This window comes from Protomyctophum parallelum (assembly GCF_964188405.1).
Source record: "Protomyctophum parallelum genome assembly, chromosome: 9".
NCBI lineage: Eukaryota > Metazoa > Chordata > Actinopteri > Myctophiformes > Myctophidae > Protomyctophum > Protomyctophum parallelum.
The window spans coordinates 6,286,714-6,311,520 of NC_139706.1; the positions used below are offsets into that span (position 1 = coordinate 6,286,714).

The 24,807-nt window shown below is 41.9% G+C and overlaps 1 protein-coding gene across 4 annotated transcripts in view; it reads right to left on the bottom strand.

Moving 5' to 3' along the window:
• Positions 1 to 1,289: 1,289 nt before the first annotated feature.
• Positions 1,290 to 24,807, bottom strand: part of rap1gap2a (RAP1 GTPase activating protein 2a) — a 101,266-nt gene continuing 77,748 nt past the window's right edge. For 2 of the 4 annotated variants that reach the window (XM_083774056.1, XM_083774058.1), the window contains 19 exons: positions 24,431 to 24,463; positions 23,965 to 24,267; positions 22,888 to 22,991; positions 21,498 to 21,576; positions 20,470 to 20,523; positions 19,947 to 20,030; positions 19,647 to 19,747; positions 18,762 to 18,891; positions 18,325 to 18,480; positions 13,989 to 14,060; positions 12,566 to 12,652; positions 11,883 to 12,023; positions 9,156 to 9,311; positions 8,900 to 9,036; positions 8,679 to 8,780; positions 7,645 to 7,753; positions 4,579 to 4,681; positions 4,248 to 4,321; positions 1,290 to 3,947 (listed from right to left, as the gene is read on the bottom strand). In XM_083774056.1, the coding sequence (XP_083630182.1) occupies positions 3,939 to 3,947; positions 4,248 to 4,321; positions 4,579 to 4,681; positions 7,645 to 7,753; positions 8,679 to 8,780; positions 8,900 to 9,036; positions 9,156 to 9,311; positions 11,883 to 12,023; positions 12,566 to 12,652; positions 13,989 to 14,060; positions 18,325 to 18,480; positions 18,762 to 18,891; positions 19,647 to 19,747; positions 19,947 to 20,030; positions 20,470 to 20,523; positions 21,498 to 21,576; positions 22,888 to 22,991; positions 23,965 to 24,267; positions 24,431 to 24,463 (2,034 nt within the window). In that variant the 3' untranslated portion in view covers positions 1,290 to 3,938. Of the gene's footprint in view, positions 3,948 to 4,247; positions 4,322 to 4,578; positions 4,682 to 7,644; positions 7,754 to 8,678; positions 8,781 to 8,899; positions 9,037 to 9,155; positions 9,312 to 11,642; positions 11,763 to 11,882; positions 12,024 to 12,565; positions 12,653 to 13,988; positions 14,061 to 18,324; positions 18,481 to 18,761; positions 18,892 to 19,646; positions 19,748 to 19,946; positions 20,031 to 20,469; positions 20,524 to 21,497; positions 21,577 to 22,887; positions 22,992 to 23,964; positions 24,268 to 24,430; positions 24,464 to 24,807 lie in introns of those variants that run through there. The other 2 variants (XM_083774057.1, XM_083774059.1) reach the window with 2 other exon arrangements.

A 24,807-nucleotide genomic window follows, 5' to 3' on the forward strand; every position in this document is an offset into this window, starting at 1 on the left:
TTGCGTCATGACCCAAGGAATCCAGGGAAAAAATCATTTTGATTTTACGACCTACAGTTCAAGAGTTATAAGCCAAAATGTAAAGTTATAGCGCCACCATGAGGCCGACCGATGAAATTATAAACTTATAGGTTAAATAATTTTAGTGATAAGTATGAATTTATCCTCCAAGTTTTGTAACTATAGTGCCTACAGTCTCCAAGGAAAAAATACTTGAGTGTGAAGTTTTGCATTTTCCCATTCATGTCAATGGGAATTTTTAATTCACTAATAAATTCATATCAATTAAACTATACAACATTTCTCTTAGCAAAACACAAGCACACGATTCCCGATTTTTTCGGTCAATTTGACATGTGGGACTAGTAGTGCGCCAAACTTTGTCTTACTCCAGTAAAATAATACGGAAAGTGTTACAGTTACTAGATTTTGGTTGCCACACCAGATATATATATTCAATTTTGTTCTTTGCCATTGTTCTATCATTTTAACTACTTGTGTTTTATTGTTGCATTTATGTATGAATTGGTGCTATACAAATAAAGTTTATTATTATTATTATTATCATTATGATTTTGATTAATTGAACAAGGTGGACCCTCTTGTAAACAAGTGTAATGTTTAATTGGGTTGTCCCCAAACAGCCCTGGCCCATAGTAAGCAATTAACATCACAGAGAATGTATGAAATTAAAGTAAAAAAAAAGGTGACATTTAAAACATCAGTCCTACACTGACCTCCAGTGGCCAGACATTTGCATTAACTTACACAGGACCATACAAGTCTATACAGAAGAGAATGTAGAAGAATTGCTTATTCTCATCAACGCCTGTTATCTCTCCTAATGGTACAGCATGGAGTTGTGGACAATAATTGATTGATTGATTGAGTCTGCTGTCACCCAGGCGGATATGTTGATCTGACCCCCCATTCCAAAGCGCCAGCGCTCGCCCAGCAGTCTGCTGTCACCCAGGCCGATATGTTGATCTGACCCCCATTCCAAAGCGCCAGCGCTCGCCCAGCAGTCTGCTGTCACCCAGGCGGATATGTTGATCTGACCCCCCATTCCAAAGCGCTAGAGCTCGCCCAGCAGTCTGCTGTCACCCAGGCGGACGTGTGCACGCGATCTCGCCCTTTAGGGCGAGGTCGCTTCTCGCCCTCAGGCATCTTACTGGTATATCTATAATGGAGTCAGTTGAGTATTATAGTTGAGTACTTACAGTAAATGCTGCACCATTTTACATGATTCTACCATAAATCATTACACAACAGTGACAAAAGAAGTGACACAAAATACAACATTTTATTTCAGAATAAATTCTCAATGGCACAATTACTTATAACGAAATATACATATAGGCTTTTTTTCTTCTTTCTTACTTTAAATTAACATAATATATATAGTTCCTTTAATCTTTAGCTTTTTTTAAATTAACGTATAGACTCTGCAGTTACATTTTGTACATGACATCAATGCAAAAGATACGTTTATAATTTAATAAATTAAGGGGCGTATTAACAGAGTGAAGGAAGGCTGCGGGGTGTTTTAGGCGATATACCAACGACAAGCAAAAATAAAAACAACCAACAAAACAAAGACATCTAAATTCTTTAAACACTTGAACCCTATTTAATAGTTTGGCGGTTTCGAAACCTTTCAAGTCGAGAGACCTAAAAAAAAAAAAAAAGAGAGATTAGACTTTTGCCTTGCCCGGGACCCAAAGTAGAGAAAATAGACGATCTACAAGCGCACAACGCGTCGCTTCGCACAACGCAGACATCAGCAGCATCATGACAATTACAAGAATATCGCGTAGATCGGCTATTTTCACTACTTCTTAAACATTTGCTTTGAAATTCATGGCATTTCTTAAGATTTTTCTTTCCTTTCTGCATGGAATTACAAAAAAAAGAAATTTCCTTGAATTGGATTTTTATTTCACGATTCACGACGCATTGCTTTGCGCCGTAGATTGGCTATATTTTCACTAGGCTATTCACTTTTGCTTTCTAATTCTGCATGGAATTAGGCTACTGTAAAAAGAAAAATCTTTAAATTTTTGAGTTTTTAATTCACGATTCATATTCTCTCTAAAAAAAGTAAGGGCCGCTCTTATAATTATACATCATCATACATAATCTCATGAACAACTCAATTCATGTGATTGGTTGGTTAAATTTACCAAATCATATTTGGTGGACATTTGACCTAATTTCTCCTTTCATTGTCAATGGCAAATATTGAGACGTGTGGGGACAAAAGCTGTATATAAAAAAAATTAAAAAACGTATAGGAAACTAAAACATGAAATAAGAGGACCCATCCAAATGGGTCCGCGACCCACAGATGGGTCCCGACCCACTGTTTGGGAAGCACAGGGCTCTGTGCTGGGACCCTTGCTGTTTGCTCTTTTCGTGTTACTTTACAATAAATTATGTCTTTGCTGAAAATAGCCGATCTACAAAGATCGTAGATCGTCTATTCTCGCTGATTGCTGCATGGCCCCCAGAAAAGGGACGCCGACGTAGGGACTCACAGGGTTAAATAAAAATCACACCCGTGTGAAGTGACAATTATCATGATGATGATGTACGCTGACGTCATCAGCCAATCAAAGTCATCGATTCCGTGCTCGTACGGAACAGACACAGACAGACACACAAAGCTGCAGCATTGGAGCGTCTAGCGCAGCTATCTTTACATGGGGAATGAGTGCTAATGCTGTGTTCACTGTTCACAGGGGCAGATGCAAAGCTACAGTCCACCATCCACTGTCAATGGAAGCCAGCGACATGAAGATACATCCAACGTTTTGTAGCTGCTGCAAAAGCTACAAGCTACCCATTGGCTTCGGTTCAACTAACAGATGGGAAGCTACAAAGCTACAATACGTAGCTGCAATGACACACGTCACTACGGACGCACACATGATGACGTCAACGACCGTGTGAGCGACGGATATACAAAGCGACGAATATGCTGTGCTCTTTGCATCTGCCTCGGGTGAACGCAGCACAAGTCTTTAGGGTCAATGAGTTTAAGTCTAAGTTATTTTCCTTCAGGGTGGAGTATATGTCTCATAGGAGTCGGGTTTGTTTGCGAATGCAGCCCAAAGCTGGTGGTAATAAACTCCATAAGGCTAAAGACCAGCATGAGAGCGATATTGGACATTATAAGTACCGTGAGGGAAAGTTGAAAAGAGATTTGGTCTTGTCTGTGGTTGTTTTAAATGGTTCACTGATGCCGTCTGTGGTTGTTTTAAATGGTAGTTCCCTGTAGTTTTTCTGATGTTGTCTGACGGTTTTTAACGTTTTCTTAAACACAATATTTGCCAGATTGCTCGGGATTATTGCTTAAATCCTCCTTTGCCAAAACGAGAAATCTCTGGTTTCTTTAATGTCATTTAATCCAGAAGTATTTTATTTACCGTCCGTTATCTGTTTTTAGCATCCATCGTTAGCCCCTGATGGCTTCCATGGTGTGATGTCATCGAATATCCAAATCTCCTCGCACACGCGCACGCACGCGATCTAAAGCAGCATCTTTAGGGGCTCAGATTGAGATAAAGGACAATGTTTACAGTTTAATAAAACTTTAATCCGACCTCGTGAGTGGAAAATCAATGTCTACATCCAGAGAAGATGGCATGGACAGAAGCTACCTGTCATCACAGAATCACTTCCTGTTGAACTAGGCTCAACAAGGCTGTGTAAAGAATCCTTGTTGAAGAGACTTTATGGCACCTGATACTGAGTTTAGCCACCAGGTGGCGGCATATAATCGGCTAACTGGTAGTTTTCTGTGTCTGAAGATTTTTAAGTGGTAGTTTTCTGTAGTCTTCTATAATGCTGTCTGTGGTGGTTTTCAGTGGTAATGTTCAGTGGTAGTTTGCCGTGGCCTCGGCCTGCACTGAGCCTTCGTTTCCGTTCCAACGAAGCTACTCGGTCTGAAAGAAAAAAAGGTGGACAGAACACCAGCGAGAGAAGAGCGGGTTTAGCAGTTTTAGTAAAACTGAAAGATGGAGTGGCGTGATCTTTGTTTTCTCCAGTTTTTCATGTGTTTATGAGGTGACAGTACTTCATTAGACCCCTTGGTGTGGTTGTTGTCATGTGTTTACATGTATAATGTCCACTAAAATGCACTGTCCCGTCAATGTTTTTTTACAAATAAAGTATAATGTACACTAAAATGGACTGTCCCGTCAATTATTTTTACAAATAAAGTAATTATAACTACAGAAACGTACCGTGGCGGCAGGTTGGCTCAGCTTGTCAAAACGGAACTTCAAGTTTGACCTGGGGGACATCTTGCTTTTCACATCTGAAAAAAACATTAAACACAACACTTTGACCTCATGGCAGACATCTTGCTTTTCACATCTGCACACAACAACCGTACCGTGACCAATAATCAAAGTGACCATCGAAGTATTTCTCTGACATTGGAGGAGGAGGAGTGACCACAGACACACACACACACACACACACACACACACACACACACACACACACACACACACACACACACACACACACACACACACACACACACACACAAACACTGGTTTATATTTATACCTGTGGGACTGCGGCACATGATGACAGGAGTTCCTGATGTCTGACCATCGATGCTCAGAGCAGGACTGAAGGCTGTAGAAGACACTGAGGACAGATGACCACCCTGAGAGAGAGAGAGAGAGAGAGAGAGAGAGAGGAGAGAGAGAGAGAGAGAGAGAGAGAGAGAGAGAGAGAGAGAGAGAGAGAGAGAGAGAGAGAGAGAGAGAGAGAGAGAGAGAGAGAGAGAGAGAGAGAGAGAGAGAGCGAGCGAGAGCGAGAGCGAGAGCGAGAGAGAGAGAGAGAGAGAGAGAGAGAGAGAGAGAGAGGGTCAGAGCAGGTCTAAAGACTGTAGAGGACACTGGACACTGAGGACGGATGTCCACCCTGAGAGAGAGAGAGAGAGAGAGAGAGAGAGAGAGAGAGAGAGAGACAGACAGAGAGAGAGAGAGAGTCACTGTAGCCCCACAGAGGTCCAAGGAAGAGCTAGAAATCCAACTCCAAGTGACCTTGTCTGTGGTATAATCTGATCTGAGACCAGCCTGTCTGGTATAATCCACCAGTACGTCTGATCTGAGACCAGCCTGAGACCAGCACTGAGAACTACTCACTGTGTCCAGTATATAGTTCTAAACTACAGAGATGAGTTTGAACTACTCACTGTGTCCAGTAGTTCTAAACTACAGAGATCAGTTTGAACTACTCACTGTGTCCAGTAGTTCTAAACTACAGAGATCAGTTTGAACTACTCACTGAGTCCAGATCTTCCATGTTCTCTGGTTCTCCCATGGTTTAAAGTACAGATCAGTAAACTACTCACTGTGTCCAGTATAGTTCTATAAACTACAGAGATCAGTAAACTACTCACTGTGTCCAGTATAGTTCTATAAACTACAGAGATCAGTAAACTACTCACTGTGTCCAGTATAGTTCTATAAACTACAGAGATCAGTTTAAACTACTCACTGTGTCCAGTATAGTTCTATAAACTACAGATATCAGTTTAAACTACTCACTGTGTCCAGTAGTTCTATAAACTACAGAGATCAGTTTAAACTACTCACTGTGTCCAGTAGTTCTATAAACTACAGAGATCAGTAAACTACTCACTGTGTCCAGTATAGTTCTATAAACTACAGAGATCAGTTTAAACTACTCACTGTGTCCAGTATAGTTCTATAAACTACAGAGATCAGTTTAAACTACTCACTGTGTCCAGTATAGTTCTATAAACTACAGAGATCAGTTTAAACTACTCACTGTGTCCAGTATAGTTCTATAAACTACAGAGATCAGTAAACTACTCACTGTGTCCAGTATAGTTCTATAAACTACAGAGATCAGTTTAAACTACTCACTGTGTCCAGTATAGTTCTATAAACTACAGAGATCAGTAAACTACTCACTGTGTCCAGTATAGTTCTATAAACTACAGAGATCAGTTTAAACTACTCACTGTGTCCAGTATAGTTCTATAAACTACAGAGATCAGTTTAAACTACTCACTGTGTCCAGTATAGTTCTATAAACTACAGAGATCAGTAAACTACTCACTGTGTCCAGTATAGTTCTATAAACTACAGAGATCAGTTTAAACTACTCACTGTGTCCAGTATAGTTCTATAAACTACAGAGATCAGTAAACTACTCACTGTGTCCAGTATAGTTCTATAAACTACAGAGATCAGTTTAAACTACTCACTGTGTCCAGTAGTTCTATAAACTACAGAGATCAGTTTAAACTACTCACTGTGTCCAGTAGTTATATAAACTACAGAGATCAGTAAACTACTCACTGTGTCCAGTATAGTTCTATAAACTACAGAGATCAGTTTAAACTACTCACTGTGTCCAGTATAGTTATATAAACTACAGAGATCAGTTTAAACTACTCACTGTGTCCAGTATAGTTCTATAAACTACAGAGATCAGTTTAAACTACTCACTGTGTCCAGTATAGTTCCATAAACTACAGAGATCAGTTTAAACTACTCACTGTGTCCAGTATAGTTCTATAAACTACAGAGATCAGTTTAAACTACTCACTGTGTCCAGTAGTTCTATAAACTACAGAGATCAGTAAACTACTCACTGTGTCCAGTAGTTCTATAACCTACAGAGATCAGTAAACTACTCACTGTGTCCAGTAGTTATATAAACTACAGAGATCAGTAAACTACTCACTGTGTCCAGTATAGTTCTATAAACTACAGAGATCAGTAAACTACTCACTGTGTCCAGTAGTTCTATAAACTACAGAGATCAGTAAACTACTCACTGTGTCCAGTATAGTTCTATAAACTACAGAGATCAGTAAACTACTCACTGTGTCCAGTAGTTCTATAAACTACAGAGATCAGTAAACTACTCACTGTGTCCAGTATAGTTATATAAACTACAGAGATCAGTAAACTACTCACTGTGTCCAGTAGTTCTATAAACTACAGAGATCAGTAAACTACTCACTGTGTCCAGTATAGTTCTATAAACTACAGAGATCAGTAAACTACTCACTGTGTCCAGTATAGTTCTATAAACTACAGAGATCAGTAAACTACTCACTGTGTCCAGTATAGTTCTATAAACTACAGAGATCAGTTTAAACTACTCACTGTGTCCAGTATAGTTCTATAAACTACAGAGATCAGTTTAAACTACTCACTGTGTCCAGTATAGTTCTATAAACTACAGAGATCAGTAAACTACTCACTGTGTCCAGTAGTTCTATAAACTACAGAGATCAGTTTAAACTACTCACTGTGTCCAGTAGTTCTAAACTACAGAGATCAGTTTAAACTACTCACTGTGTCCAGTAGTTCTATAAACTACAGAGATCAGTAAACTACTCACTGTGTCCAGTAGTTCTATAAACTACAGAGATCAGTAAACTACTCACTGTGTCCAGTATAGTTCTATAAACTACAGAGATCAGTAAACTACTCACTGAGTCCAGTAGTTCTATAAACTACAGAGATCAGTTTAAACTACTCTCTGTGTCCAGTATAGTTCTATAAACTACAGAGATCAGTTTAAACTACTCACTGTGTCCAGTAGTTCTATAAACTACAGAGCTCAGTTTAAACTACTCACTGTGTCCAGGTCCTCCAGGTTCTCCGTCTCTCCTGCGGTGCTGCTGAAGCTGCTGGTGCTGGATGAAGACCTGGAGATGTTTGGTCTCTCCTTCATCTTGGCGAACGGTCTGGAGGTCAGGAGACGTTTTTTGAGACACACATGGGGGTAGTTTGGGGCGCGGCCTAATCCGACCATTGTTATTCTAGGGTTCAAGACTATATTGCGTCTAGCCCAGGACCCGTGGATGGCCAAAGCAGACACGGCCAAAGCATTTACGGGGGTCCCCAGCCAAAAAACGTTAAGAACCCCTGCCCTAGGCGACATTTATCTCGTCCAATCTCGCCCTTAGCAGTGAAACCGTTAGGCCGATTCATACTCCTATTTTAGAGCCGAATAAAAGTCGGTTTGGTGCTGTAGAACCTACAATGTGACGTCATTTGAGGTTCGGGGGGGGTACCGTCCTAAAGTCGGCTCTTCGGTGCTACTGAAAATGTATGATGAGCCAAAATCATTTCGGCACTACAGCGCCGAAACAGCGGTAAAATAAGAGTATGAATCGGCCCTTAAGCTGCCCTGAGAGCAGCATTCAAAAGCTGCCCTCAGAGCAGCAATTTCACATTGGTGTATGTACTGTACCTTGGAGATAGGACCCTTTCCAGACTGTACGGTACCTTGGAGATAGGACCCTTGCAGGCTACAGTACGTCCTGTCTACTTTGGATACTTTGTACGAACAGATCTCAAATTAATTGCACCTCACCTATCTTTAACCCATTCTGACCTGAGATCAGATTCATACGAGGTTTCCGCCGGACACACACTGGTCTGATGAACCCATTCTGACCTGAGATCAGATTCTAAAAATGTCAGTCGTTCTTCGATTTTTCAAAAAATAGCAGACCTACAAGCTCGTATCGCGCCACTCGGTGGCGCGATATGAGCTTGTAGATCTGCTATTTTTAAATAGCTAAAGCATGACATGATGCTGACACCAAAATGGGTGCCCGGTCAGAATGGGTTAACGGGGCAGATCTCAAATAAGTGTTACCTCACCTGTCTTTAATAGGGCAGATCTCAGGTGAGCTGGGATTGGACGTCGTTGTCTCTGACCTCACTTCCTGCGACAGTGGGCAGAACTCTGTAGTCTTCTGGTCGCTGAAGACAACGAGGATGTCAATCAAACAAAACAAAAAAATAAAATAAAAACAATAGCAGAGAACAATGCACCCCTTCAATAATAATAATAATAATAATTAATAATTGAAAACACCGACCTGCGCGTGGCCTGTCTGTCCGAGGGGGCGTGTCTGTCCGAGGGGGAGTCCGTGCTGGAGTGGAGGCGAGGAAACAGACCGGAGCGCCGTTTCACCGGCGACTTCAGCGGAGACTTGGCCGACATCACAGGGGGCTGCTGGGAAACGAGGAGGAAATAAATGACATCGCATCACCGGAGGCTGCTGGGAAAGGAGGAGGAAATGACATTACTGTATACTGTATACACACACATTAAGGTGTAATGTTTGCACTCACAGTAAAGGTGCTCTTGGTACACTCGCTGGCGCTCTGGGGCAGGCCTCCGCCGCTCAGACTGGCCGGGACGCCCCCTGCCCCCCCTACCCCGGGGCTCCTGTGGCGGTGGGACCCCACCATGGTCTCCATGGAGTGGCTCCTCACACGCATGGCCCTCTGTGGGCGGGGGGGAGAGGAGAGGAGAGGAGAGGAGAGGAGAGGAGAGGAGAGGAGAGGAGAGGACACGAGAGGACACGAGAGGAAACGAGAAGAGAGGACACGAGAGGAGAGGACACGAGAGGAGAGGAAAGGACACGAGAGGACACGAGAGGGCACCACGGAGAAGGAGTGAGAAAAGAAAAGAAAAGGCAGGAGACACATAAAGGAAAGGAAAAAGTAGAAACAGAAAAGAGAAGGGGATGTGTGTTAAAATGATTAAAATGAGATACCCAAAGAGGACGACAGAGAAACGTTTACCAAAGACCTTCATTCATTGTGAACAATACAGGACAGAAGAAGGTATAGTGTTGTAGTAGAGAGAGTCCACCCAAAGTGAGTCAAGGTCAAGGCTGAGTGTGGGAGGGGGGGGCGAGACCAGGACGAGACCAAGTCCATGGAAATGTGAGACTTGAGACGCGCCGAGGACAAGAGTCCAACAACCAGGGACGTGCAGAGTGTTAGATAAGAAGGGCAGGGGCTGACATCCCGTTAAGAGGGCACTTTTGGACAAAAACAGCGAAAACAACAGATCTACAAGCTCACAACGCGTCGCGCTGCCACGCGTTGAGAGCTTGTAGATCAGCTATGTGCGCGTGTCCCTGCCTACAACACCAGGACATCTGTATCTCCACATTGTTCTTGAACCACCAGAGGGCAGAGTTCTGCCACAAACAAACCATGTGATGGAAAGATAATCACAAAACACACATCTGATTTTAACCCATTGAGACCTGAGGCCCGGTTCTATACAGATTACTTATATCGGTAGTTCTAAAACTTTTTTTTCTTGTCAAGGAAGAAACATTTTCAAAAATAGCCGATGTACAAGCTCACAGCTCACACAACTTGAAAGGATAATGAGCTGTATTTGATAACCACTTTTCTAAATTCCGAGACATTTATGAAATAAATACATGGCAGTGAGCTGTAGCAACTCATGAACAAACACTCTTTCTGAAACATTGAGACCTTTGTCATATAATCTCTTCTGTAAAATATCAGAAGACAGTGTTCTCTGCTGTGTTGCTTTTCGCGTGTAATTACACTGTGTCATTTTATAGAGGTTTTCTAAAGAGCTCAAAGTACATTTCTGAATGTGCCAAGTATCACCAGACTGTCCACCGTTTCCTGTCTGCCTGGCATCCAAATCTCGTCATACCTCCCAGACAGAATCGATACCTGCCGCGGTTTAGACGCCTCAACAACATGACGTACTGTCCACATTGATCCCAAGCGATTAGAAACCATGCCTTCTTTAATGTCGTTAGTTAGCCACCCATGATGAGTGTCATGGCTGCCATTGCTGGCGTTCAGAACGTCCTTTCCTTCAAAAAGAGCTTATTATTGGTTTTACAATATGGACCACTTCACCTCTTTTCAACCTACCTTCATATAATTTGGTCCTCACTAATGTTCATGATAAAACTGCACAATTTTCTTCTACCCAGCCTGTGTCTCATCGGAGGGAAAAGTGGTGGAGTGGTCCTGCTGTTAAGCCCCAGCGGGTTCATCAACATTGCAATTGCAGATTGATTAGGTCTGATTAGATGTATCGAGTGCGGCGGGGGCGATGGGGCTCAAGAGGGTTTTGCAGTGCACCAAGGACCCTAACATGCAGTCTCTTAAAGGACAACTTTAGTTTTTGTCAACCAAGGTTCATGTTTTAAGTTGTTATCAGATAAAGTAAAAGGTTTTTCCCATTTGCTTCTTTCTTTCGTTTTAGGGATTTTAGCTCTTTTTGACAGGGGGGGCATCGAGCATGGGGCTAAATATGTATTTTTGTTCAACATTTTATGCTTATTTTTATTATTTACTATAGTCCTACTAGATCCCAGGAAATTACATCTGGCCACGGAAGATCACAGGATCTACTGAATATGAAGGTAGTCTACTGGGGGGGAAGCCACACTGTGTATAGGCTCAATATGTCAGTTTGTCACATTCAGTAGATCCTGTGATCTTTTGTGGCCAGATGCAATTTATTGGGGTCTAGTAGGACTATAGTAAATAATAAATAAAATAAATCGCCATAATGCTCGCCCCATGCTCGAATGCCCCCGCCCCCCTGTCAAAAACTGCTAAAATCCCTAAAACGAAAGAAAGCAGCAAATGAAAGAAAATTAACACTCACCTTTTAGTTTCTCTAATAACAACCTAAAATATGAACCTTGGTTGAAAAAAACGAAAGTTGTCCTTTAAAGAAGAAAAGAAAAAAAAACTAGATACATTCATACTTCACAGAGAAAATATGACAAACGAATGTAGAGAAAATATTGTTTATTATTTTAGATGCATGCATTTTTACAGTACTGCTGACAGGTAATAATACACAGTGACAGCTATGGCGATGGTGATTACAGCGCCCCCGGTGGCTGACTGCAGACAGTGCACAACAGCCGGCCATGTTGCCTGTGAATTTCAAGAGTCATATATGCTCGAATTAGGACAACGCACGCACGCACGCACGCATGCACGCACGCACAGACCTTAAAGAACTCCAACAGGCCCCCTTTTGCCCCCCGTTCTCACCTTAAAGGACTCCAGGAGGCCTCCGTGGCCCCCGTTCTCCAGGCGGTCCTCGTCCCCCGGCACTCCCTGTCCCAGCGTGAGCTGGCTCTGTCTGTGCAGCTCGTCATGGAGGTTCTCGAGCAGCGCTGCGCGCGTACGGCCCTGGAACACACCCACATGATGATGTCACTGTTCTGGAACACACCCACATGATGAGGTCACTGTTCTGTTGTTCTGTTCACGAACACGTCATAGAGTTATAGGGGGCGGGGCTGTTTCAAAAACGTTCCCTCACAGACAGTCCTATAACATATTAAACAAATGCAAAGTTAAATGACGTTGGATAGCCGATGTGGAGCCAAACATATTTACTTTCGCCGGTTTAATATTTAAATGTTATGCTGAAAGGCTCCGCCGTGCATCAGTTTGTGCTCCATGCCTCGCCATGTCTGTGGGTATGTGAACTCAGCTGAGCTCCGCGCTGTGGCAGGGGAAAGGAAAGGAAAGGGATGGGATTGGATGTTTATTTTTTCTGGCTTTTCATTCATTCATGAGGGTCATTGAGCTCGAGTCCAAGTCGAGTCTCTAGAGTCCCATTTGTGGCGACTCGAGTGCGACTCGAGTATGAGCCTTTTAACTCGAGTCGCCATCACCAGTGTGTGTGTGTGTGTGTGTGTGTGTGTGCGCGCGTGCGTGCGTGTCACCTCTAGCTTAGCGAACTTGTCAGACTTGTAGCAGGCGTTCTCTGCATTGATCAACTTAGTCAGTAGGAAGTCACGGAACTCTGGTCCCTGTGTGTGTGAGAGAGAGAGAGAGGCGGGGGGGGGGGGGGGGGGGGTGTAAAGTGGATCAGTGACGGAGGTAGAGAGGAGTGAAGAGAGGAGGAGATAATGAAGGCTGGATAGCCGAAACGTTTATCTATTTGTTTCAAATATGAAATAAACTATATTTGACCTGCAGTCTTGGTGTGTGCGACCCACTACCCTTTATTTAGAACTTAATGTCTCTCACCTTCTATAAGACAGAACTTAATGTCTCTCACCTTCTAGAAGACAGAACTTAATGTCTCTCACCTTCTAGAAGACAGAACTAAATGTCTCTCACCTTCTATAAGACAGAACTTAATGTCTCTCACCTTCTATAAGACAGAACTAAATGTCTCTCACCTTCTAGAAGACAGAACTTAATGTCTCTCACCTTCTATAAGACAGAACTTAATGTCTCTCACCTTCTATAAGACAGAACTTAATGTCTCTCACCTTCTATAAGACAGAACTTAATGTCTTTTACCTTCTTGAAGACAGAACTAAATGTCTCTCACCTTCTAGAAGACAGAACTAAATGTCTCTCACCTTCTAGAAGACAGAACTTAATGTCTCTCACCTTCTAGAAGACAGAACTAAATGTCTCTCACCTTCTATAAGACAGAACTTAATGTCTTTTACCTTCTATAAGACAGAACTTAATGTCTTTTACCTTCTTGAAGACAGAACTAAATGTCTCTCACCTTCTAGAAGACAGAACTTAATGTCTCTCACCTTCTAGAAGACAGAACCTAATGTCTCTCACCTTCTTGAAGACAGAACTAAATGTCTCTCACCTTCTATAAGACAGAACTTAATGTCTTTTACCTTCTTGAAGACAGAACTAAATGTCTCTCACCTTCTAGAAGACAGAACTTAATGTCTCTCACCTTCTAGAAGACAGAACTTAATGTCTCTCACCTTCTATAAGACAGAACTTAATGTCTCTCACCTTCTAGAAGACAGAACTAAATGTCTCTCACCTTCTATAAGACAGAACTAAATGTCTCTCACCTTCTAGAAGACAGAACTTAATGTCTCTCACCTTCTTGAAGACATAACTAAATGTCTCTCACCTTCTAGAAGACAGAACTAAATGTCTCTCACCTTCTTGAAGACAGAACTAAATGTCTCTCACCTTCTTGAAGACAGAACTAAATGTCTCTCACCTTCTATAAGACAGAACTAAATGTCTCTCACCTTCTAGAAGACAGAACTAAATGTCTCTCACCTTCTTGAAGACAGAACTAAATGTCTCTCACCTTCTATAAGACATAACTAAATGTCTCTCACCTTCTATAAGACATAACTAAATGTCTCTCACCTTCTTGAAGACAGCAGGGTTTGGTAGAGGAGGTCCAAACGTTGGGACATCCTCCCTGGCTGTGACTGACACCTGTTGTAACACATATTCAAAACATGTATTTTTCAGATGAAAAAGTGTTTCAAAAGTTTCAAAGTGAGCGCATAGTGACAGAGTTGTGTTTTATTGTAGTACTAATATCTGTGTATATGTATATGTCCAGGGACCCCCAGGGGTCCTTGAGGGGCTTCCAGGTGGTCCCCTAGAAACACGAGTATACCAGTTTAACCCCTACATACAGCACATTGGCTGTATTCACATATTCATCCAGTATACCAGTTTAACCCCTACATACAGCACATTGGCTGTATTCACATATTCATCCAGTATACCAGTTTAACCCCTACATACAGCACATTGGCTGTATTCACATATTCATCCGTCCAGGTATGAAAGAAAATAATAACTAGAAAAAGTGCCTCTCAGGCTCTAATAGGCCGAGAGGAAAAAGGGTGCCATTTGTTCTTACGCCTTTTTGATGGCAATTTGATTTGAGGCATTTTGTGTGCAAAACATACTCTCTCCCCATGCCTTCGGCCTGGTGGAGACAAAAAGTGAATCAAGGATAACAGTGAGCTTCTGAATCATTGCCACACCATAAAGCAACAAATCTAAGTTGGGCGGCATAAAAATAGTCTCTAAGATTTGGTAGTGACATGCCACCCCTTTCCTTACTTAGCTGTAATGTAGCATATTTAATTAATGGTTTTCTGCCATTCCAAATGAATCGTGAAATTAACTTATCCCACTCATTTAATTATTTAGATGGAACATTAACATGAAGAGATATAAGAGTCTTGGCAGCATATTAATCTTGATAGTTTCGATTCTTGAACTCAGGTTTAAAGGACAACTTTAGTTTTTTTCCAACCAATGTTAATGTTTTAGGTTGTTATTAGACAAAGTAAAAGATGAGTGTTAAAAAAAAATCATTTGCTGCTTTCTTTCTTTTTGGGGATTTTAGCAGTTTTTGACAGGGGGGCGTTCGAGCATGGGGCTAAATATGTATTCTTTTACAAAATGTTATGGTGATTTATTTTTGTATCATTTACTATAGTCCTAATAAACCGTGATATAAACTGTGATATTTTGTGGCCAGATGTAATTTCTTGGGGTTTATTAGGACTATAGTAAATAATACAAAAATAAATCGCCATAATATTTTGTAAAAATATATATATTTAGCCCCATGTCAAAAACAGCTAAAATCCCCCAAACAAAAGAAAGCAGCAAATGAAAGAAAATGAACACTCACCTTTAACTTTCTCTAATAACAACCTAAAACATGAACCTTGGTTGAAAAAAACTAAAGTTCAGACCAGCGGGTAAGGTTTGGAGTTGATAGGATTGAAGTTTTTGTCACGTAAGTTATCAAATTCCTTTGTTATGCAAACCCCTAGATATTTTATTGCTTTTAAATTCCAGTTAAAGGGGAAATGTACTACATTAGCTCTTGGAGCAAAATTGTAGGCTAAAACCTCCCAGTACAAGCCATGTTAGGCGATAAACAACAAACCAAAGTCAATTTAGATAAACTAGATCCAATCACATCTTTCACATTACAGACTTGGCACACTGTAGTCAAACAACTAAAAATAGAAAAGCAATCAAAAATACTGAGATGGGTTGCCTTTGATACAGCATTTAAGCCAGGGAAACTGGATCAGAAGTTCATGTTTTGGTTCTCCAATCATTGGATCACATCCTACTGTAAGATTATGGAAGAAAACCGGTTACAGAGTTTTCAGAACCTAAGAGATACATATTTTCTAGAAAAGGGAGGATTTCTTTAGATATCTCCAGTTACGTCGTTATTTTAATCAAGGATAAAAGTGTGCAGTTTGTGTTAGAAAAGGTCTGGACAGTGCTACAGTATAGTTCTAGTGCCCGGCCGGTTGACAGGACAACTCCATGGATCCATTTGGATCTTCATCCATCACTTGTCCATAATATTGGCAGCTCTGGGCACAAATCACATTAAAAAAAGAAGCTCTGGGCACAGATCACATTAAAAACATTTTATGATGCCAACCTTCCAAATACCCCCAGAAAGTTTAAATGAAAAAGTTTTGACCACTTACTTTTACTTGGCACTAAATCAATTGTCCCGATTGATTAGATCTCAGCCGTTTGATACTTCAAGAAGAATTAGAGATAGTACAAATCATAAAAAAAATAAGAATTAGAGATAACCTCAATATAAATGCAACCGGCTATGCTATGTGTGTCTACACCAAATTTACACGACTCTGGTTCAGACCACGTTTAATTAAGGGGTCCATTTTGGGTCGGGTCCTGTTTTTTTACTTTTTTATTTTTTTCTACAAGGTATTGCTTTTGTCGACTAAATATCGGTATACACTAGTATTAATTAATACTACCTTTAATGTAGGTGTTCATGTGGAGTGTGTCTTCTTTTTAAAATATCGCTGCAAGGTAAATATTAACGGGACCATACACAGCATCATATTTGATGCTGTATTGTACCTTATAGGTGGTGTTTGTACCTTATAGGTTATTTCTGGATAACAGACCACTCCGCTCTATAACAGACCGCTGCCTAATGAAACCCTCGGAGCACTTGCTGTGCGGCTGTGCCCCGCTGATTTACTGCTGTTTCCAACATGACAGCCATGTAAACGCACACACACAGTGTCATTTGCATGACATTGCCCTCAAAGAATGTTTTGAAATGGGAGTTTAGAGAATGGCCTGAATTTTGAAATTAATGTGGACTAGTGGGTCAAGGTTGGGTTTTTTCAGGAGAGGTTGGATAGTTGCATGTTTGAAGTTATCAGGTACACAGCATATAATTCACAGACAGGGAGTTTAACCACCGAGGCGAGGTGGTTAAACTTTCTGTCGGTGAATTGTCTCCCGACAATGACCACCTTTACCTAGCCAAATATTATCCCTTACTTATAGGTGGTGTTGTGGGTGTATATTGAACCTTGTAGGTGGTGTTGTGGGTGTATGTTGTACCTTGTAGGTGGTGTTGTGGGTGTATATTCTACCTTGTAGGGTGGTGTTGTGGGTGTATATTGAACCTTGTAGGTGGTGTTGTGGGTGTATGTTGTACCTTGTAGGTGGTGTTGTGGGTGTATATTCTACCTTGTAGGGTGGTGTTGTGGGTGTATATTGAACCTTGTAGGTGGTGTTGTGGGTGTATATTCTACCTTGTAGGTGGTGTTGTGGGTGTATATTGTACCTTGCAGGGTGGTGTTGTGGGTGTATATTCTACCTTGTAGGTGGTGTTGTGGGTGCATATTGTACCTTGTAGGTGGTGTTGTGGGTGCATATTGTACCTTGTAGGTGGTGTTGTGGGTGCATATTGTACCTTGTAGGTGGTGTTGTGGGTGTATATTGTACCTTGTAGGTGGTGTTGTGGGTATATATTCTACCTTGTAGGTGGTGTTGTGGGTGTGTATTGTACCTTGTAGGTGGTGTTGTGGGTATATATTCTACCTTGTAGGTGGTGTTGTGGGTGTGTATTGTACCTTGTAGGTGGCGTTGTGGGTGTGTATTGTACCTTGTAGGTGGTGTTGTGGGTGTATATTGTACCTTGTAGGTGGTGTTGTGGGTGTGTATTGTACCTTGTAGGTGGTGTTGTGGGTGTATATTCTACCTTGTAGGTGGTGTTGTGGGTGTATATTGAACCTTGTAGGTGGTGTTGTGGGTGTATGTTGTACCTTGTAGGTGGTGTTGTGGGTGTGTATTGCACCTTGTAGGTGGTGTTGTGGGTGTGTATTGTACCTTGTAGGTGGTGTTGTGGGTGTATATTGTACCTTGTAGGTGGTGTTGTGGGTGTGTATTGCACCTTGTAGGTGGTGTTGTGGGTGTATATTCTACCTTGTAGGTGGTGTTGTGGGTGTATATTGAACCTTGTAGGTGGTGTTGTGGGTGTATGTTGTACCTTGTAGGTGGTGTTGTGGGTGTATATTGTACCTTGTAGGTGGTGTTGTGGGTGTATATTGAACCTTGTAGGTGGTGTTGTGGGTGTATATTCTACCTTGTAGGTGGTGTTGTGGGTGCATATTGTACCTTGTAGGTGGTGTTGTGGGTGCATATTCTACCTTGTAGGTGGTGTTGTGGGTGCATATTGTACCTTGTAGGTGGTGTTGTGGGTGTGTATTGTACCTTGTAGGTGGTGTTGTGTGTGTATATTCTACCTTGTAGGTGGTGTTGTGGGTGCATATTGTACCTTGTAGGTGGTGTTGTGGGTGTATATTCTACCTTGTAGGTGGTGTTGTGGGTGCATATTGTACCTTGTAGGTGGTGTTGTGTGTGTATATTCTACCTTGTAGGAGGTGTTCTCGCTGCACGGCTGCTCCACCTGCACCAGGACGTAGGCATGCAGGAAGTTGGAGGCGATCATGTCGGGCACGAAGGGCGTGGCCTCTTCCTGGAAGACCGCCGCCACGATGTCATTTCCTATGTGTCTCTTCCTCTGCAGCTGGGCGAGAGAGAGAGAGAGAGAGAGATAGAGAGATGGTCAATGGTCAATCTAAGCGGTCAGTAGAGCGTTCATTCGGATATAAATAGCTCTGTATTGTGACAGTAATCATTGCTATGGAGTGTTTGTTCAGTAACAGTGTTAAATAGTTCTACATTCTGACAGTAATCATCGCTATAGAGTGTTTGTTCAGTGACAGTGTTAAATAGTTCTACATTGTGACAGTAATCATCGCTATAGAGTGCTTGTTGGGTTTTAGTTAACCCCGTCCTATCTCCTACCTGTTGGACGTCTCCCTCGGTGAAGGGAAGCTTGGTGGACACGTGGAGCATGATCTCTCTCTGTCTGAAGACGGTGTAGACCGACTCTGAACCCGTCTGACCGTGAGAGACGTCCAGACCCCCCCGAAACCTATAGAACACACACCACACCACACCACACCACACCAAATGAACATTAGTAAGATGGTCACACACCACACTAAGATGGTCTGAAGACCGTGTAAACCGCCTGGACAGTATTAGGATGTTGATATTAATTTTGTATTCATCCTTAGGGCCCCAAATCACACCTTAGCTAGCATGAGTGTCTAATTCAAACACAAAGTGTTTTTGACATGTAGGGTCATATTTTGACAGCAGCAACTGCCTGTTATAATTTCACCCCCCTCCTTATCGAAGTATTGGACAGTATTAGGATGTTGATATTGATTTTGTATTCATCCTTAGCGCCCAAAATCACACCTTAGAAATCATGAGTGTCTATTTGAAACACAGGTTTTTTGACTGGGGGGGGTCATATTTTGACAGCAGCAACTGCCTGTCATAATTTCACCCCCCTCCTTATCTAAGTATTGGACAGTATTAGGATGTTGATATTGATTTTGTATTCATCCTTAGCGCCCAAAATCACACCTTAGAAATCATGAGTGTCTATTTGAAACACAGGTTTTTTGACTGGGGGGGGGTCATATTTTGACAGCAGCAACTGCCTGTCATAATTTCACCCCCCTCCTTATCTAAGTATTGGACAGTATTAGGATGTTGATATTGATTTTGTATTCATCCTTAGTGTGCCAAATCACACCTCAGAAAGCATGAGTGTCTATCTCAAAACAGTGTTTTTGACTGGGGGAGGGTCCCCAAATAGCTGGACAATGTACTGACCCTTTGAAGTCCTGCAGCTGGACGGTGTCCCCCAGCAGAGCGAGGAACTCCCTGAAGGCCGGTGTCTCCTCGTTGTTCCCAAACAACTCCTCCTCGGACGTCTGAAAAGGTGCACCACATTATTCTGATTAACCCTAGCACAGTGGTTCCCAAACTGTTTCATGTCAAGGACCCCCATTTGAAAAGATATGCCATTTTACCCAATCTTTAAAATGACAACAATAACTACCCCAAAACAAACATTACAGTCCATTGACTTGTAGATGTCATCATGATGTCATTATGACATCATCCCCTCACCTGTCCAAATCTCTGGTAGACGACTCCAAACTTGAAGGTGTTGTTGACCTCGTGTTCGTCATAAGATACCATCAACTGTGACCCCTGTGCACGCACGCACGCACGCACACACACACGAGCACACGCACACACAAGCACACACACGATTCAATACCGACTATTTGCACTGCAAAACGATACGATACAAAGTCAAGCGATACGATATGTTGCTCTTTACAACCAAATGGACCTGTAAGGGTCCATTTGGTTCCGTTTGTACACTCTCAGAGTTACAGACCCATAAGAGTCTATTAGGTTCCATTTGTACACTCTCAGAGTTACAGACCCAAAATGGTCCATTTGGTTCCATTTGTACACTCTCAGAGTTACAGACCCAAAATGGTCCATTTGGTTCCTAACTATATCTATCATTTAGCTGGGGACCCCCTGGACCCCCCTCAAGTACCACTAGGGGTCCCCGGACCCCACTTTGAGAACCAATGTGTTAAATGCCTAAATTGTAAAAATAGAAAAATGTACTCACCCTGGGGTACAGGGCGGGGTTAAACTTTAGACCTGTAGCATCTTCATACAGCAGCTGGAAGACAGACAGACAAAACTGGATCAATTTATCAACATTGTCATGGTGTTACTATTCCTGGCGCCTCCATTAGCATTGGGATCATGTACGAGCCGCTAACCGCTCTAACGTGGTCCGAATGCTAATGAGCTGACCAGAACGGTGCGGGTCGACTGTTCCAACAGTCTCACGGGAAAGAAAAAGGGGGAAAAATAAATCGATCTCAGAAAAGGAGTACGTTCAGAATTCAAGTCCCTGTGCGTTGAATAACCCACTCTGAACGGGCACCCATTTTGGTGTTGGCATCATGTTATGCTTTAGCTATTGAAAAATAGCAGATCTACAAGCTCATATCGCGCCACCGAGTGGCGCGATACGAGCTTGTAGGTCTGCTATTTTTTGAAAAATCGAAGAGCGACTGACATTTCTAGAATCTGATCTCAGGTCAGAATGGGTTCATCAGGACCAGTGTGTGTCCGGCGGAAACCTCGTATGAATCTGATCTCAGGTCAGAATGGGATAAATAAACACTGGCCCGAACACTGTTGTTACGAAAAGAGAGTTGAGCCAAGAAAGGCAAAGCTCTCCGTCTACAGAGTAATCTCCATTCCTACGGTCATGATCACTTTATTTGAAAAACTCAACTAATAACACTTGTGTGTGTTAATCTGATGTTAGCAGATTATGTTTTCTGTTCTTGACCATGCGTCTGTGGCAGTGGCAGGTTATTTAATTAAGCAATATTAAACGATAGGGGGTGGTTTAACGTCATTAATGCACGCCTGCGATGCTGCAGGAACGAGCCTGCAGGGCGAGTTCCGAAAGCAACGCAGAAGAATGTAGAAGTTTTGGGGATATGGGTAAGGTACTGAATCTACTGACGTTGATTGTAAATAAAGTACCGTGGCTATCTGAGGTACACTGCATGGCAGTAATGTAGTAGATAGTTCAGTGTATATAGTATAGGTACAGTAACAGTATACATAAAGTACCTTGGCTATCTGTGGTACACTGGGCAGCTGGCTCAGACCTGCCAGAGAGATTCTGTCGTGAAGCGTCTTCGCTCTCGACCTGGATATAAGAAAAAGAAAAGAAACACGAGCTTGTAGATCTGTGATGTTCGCTATATGACCATTCAGAACATGCCCAAAAAGACGAAATAATTGGTAGAAAGTGTTTAGGTGTGTCTATGGAAAAGGTATTAACAGCAGCAACAACTTTATTTTTCTGTACCCACAACATCTACTGAAATTGGGAGACATGCTTTTCATTTTAAAGCTTCATCAGACTGGAACAACTTGTCCGTCTCTTTGAGATCAATTACATCATTTAATATTTTCAAGGCTTCTTTGCTTGTAGACCTGAAACCCATTTGTACTTGTTTTGGATTTTTGGAGAGAGGTGTGTATACTTTAATGCTTGATTATTCTTTTTAGCTTTATTCTTTTTAGCTTCATCATTATCTTTTATTTTTATTATTTTCATTTCATTATCACTATTAGTATTGTGTTAGGTGTTTCAGTGCAGTTGCTTCTGGTCTTGATTTAGTGTTGTGGTTTGGAGAGCATATCTATGTTTTGTTGATGTTGTAAGTGTATTGTTCTGTGTCGACATGTTTAATGAATGCTTTTATGTGATGTATTCCCATGCTTTTGTTCTTGCTTAAATGTAAGTCGCTCTCGGATTAAGAGCGTCTGCTAAATGCCTAAATTGCCTAAATTGTAAATTGTAATGTATTGTTTTGTCTATGTACTGTATTAATTGTGTTGTGCCTGAGGACCCCCTGAGGACCCCCTCTGAAATCTCAAGGGGCTATCCTCTAAAGGAAATAAAATTTCAATATATATTTGAGCGAGAAATAGACGAAGCAGTATACCCGGAAATGGATTGATCAACTCACTTCCTGGTTTTCCGACAGTGCTGCAGCTGGGCAGACGCCGACCAGCGCGACACTTATACTTTCATAACCAAGCGAGGGAATACCTAGTTTTGTTGTGTTTTGTGTTAAATTTATTAATTTATGTATTAAGTAGCCGTGTAATACGCGGGATAATGTATGGCTGAGTGGTCATTGTTGGGATATAATTCACCTTCAGGGTGAATAACAACCTCTGCTTCGTGTCTGTGGTTAATTTACCCCATCTGTGAATTATCTCCCAACAATGACCACCTATAGCCATTATCCCTTACATATATAAACATATATAGTACATAATATTAGTTTTACCTGAGCATAATGCGTAGATATTCCTGTATCATTAGCTTAATAAATATATATACAGTAGTACATATATTAATATTACCGGAGCATAATGCGTAGATATTCCTGTATTATTAGCTTACATAAACATAATATACTGTACAGTCATATATTAATATTACCTGAGCATAATGCGTAGGTATTCCTGAGCGTCAGCCTCTTCATGTTTCAGAGACATGACCAGGTGTCCAACACTGCTGTTGGTACAGTAGTAATTCATATGCTCCTGGAATGAATATAAATATTACATTACATATTACATTACAGTAGTAATTCATATGCTCCTGGAATGAATATAAATATTACATTACATATTACATTACAGTAGTAATTCATATGCTCCTGGAATGAATATAAATATTACATTAAATATTACATTACAGTAATAATGCATATGCTCCTGGAATGGATATAAATATTACATTACAGTAGTAATTCATATGCTCCTGGAATGAATATAAATATTACATTACAGTAATAATGCATGTTCCTGGAATGAATACATTCATAAATATTATACATTAAATATTACATTACAGGAGTAATTCATATGCTCCTGGAATGAATATAAATATTACATTCAATATTACATTACAGTGATAATGCATATGCTCCTGGAATGAATATAAATATTACATTAAATATTACATTACAGTAGTAATTCATACTGTATGTTCCTGGAATGGATACATTCATAAATATTATACATTAAATATTACATTACAGTAGTAATTCATATGCTCCTGGAATGAATATAAATATTACATTAAATATTACATCACAGTAGTAATTCATACTGTATGTTCCTGGAATGGATACATTCATAAATATGACATTCAATATTACATTACTACCGACTGCGCCACCACCGGACCCCCCTATCAATTTGGGGATTGATCGCACGATGAGAACATTAACCCATTCTGACCGGGCACCCATTTTGGTGTCAGCATCATGTTATGCTTTAGCTATTTAAAAATAGCAGATCTACAAGCTCGTATCGCGCCACCGAGTGGCGCGATACGAGCTTGTAGGTCTGCTATTTTTGAAAAAAATCGAAGAACGACTGACATTTTTAGAATCTGATCTCAGGTCAGAATGGGTTAATCAGACCAGTGTGTAGTCCAGCGGAAACCTCGTATGAATCTGATCTCAGGTCAGAATGGGTTAAACACGCAGGCACGCACGCACAAACTCACCCTGCCCAGGAAGTGCTTGCGGTAGGCGCGCGCCGTGCTGTTGCACTCCAGGCGGAAGGTCCCGGGACCCCCGCCGCCCCCCCCACCCGGGCTCAGGCTGTCGCCTCCGCCCCCCTCCCCCTCCTCCTCCTCGCAGAAGCTGGACTCCGAGGAGGTGGGGGTGCCGAGAGGAGCCTGGGGGATCTCGGAGGAGGGGGTGGGGGTCCCTTCCTCATGGGGGGTCGTCTCGGAGGACTCCTCGATCCAGTAGCCCCCAAACTGAGGCAGGATGACCTGGGGGAACGGACCGCCCTTCACTAGGACCTGTGTGGGAGAGAGAGAGAGAAACACGATAAAAACACGATAAATCTGTTTTTTTTCGATTTATGCGTTAAAATGTGCGTGGGTGTCTGTGCGTGCATGCGTGTGTGTGTGTGTGTGTGTGTATGTGTGTGCTTGTAGATTACATGAGCTGGAATTAACTCACGTCTTCTATTCGAGGGTAGGGGATGTAGTCGTCCTGTAACACACACACACACACGCACACGCACGCACGCACGCACGCACACACACACACACACACACACACACACACACACACACACACACACACACACACACACACACACACACACACACACACACACACACACACACACACACACACACACACACACACACACACACACACACACACACACACACACACACACAGTTAGAACGACCTGCTGAAACCTATTCAAGTACACTGCAGTTCTAGTGGGAGAACACAGCTGCAAGGACGCACGTGCGTGCACACACACACACACACACACACACACACACACACACACACACACACCAAGGACATCGAACAAAATCACA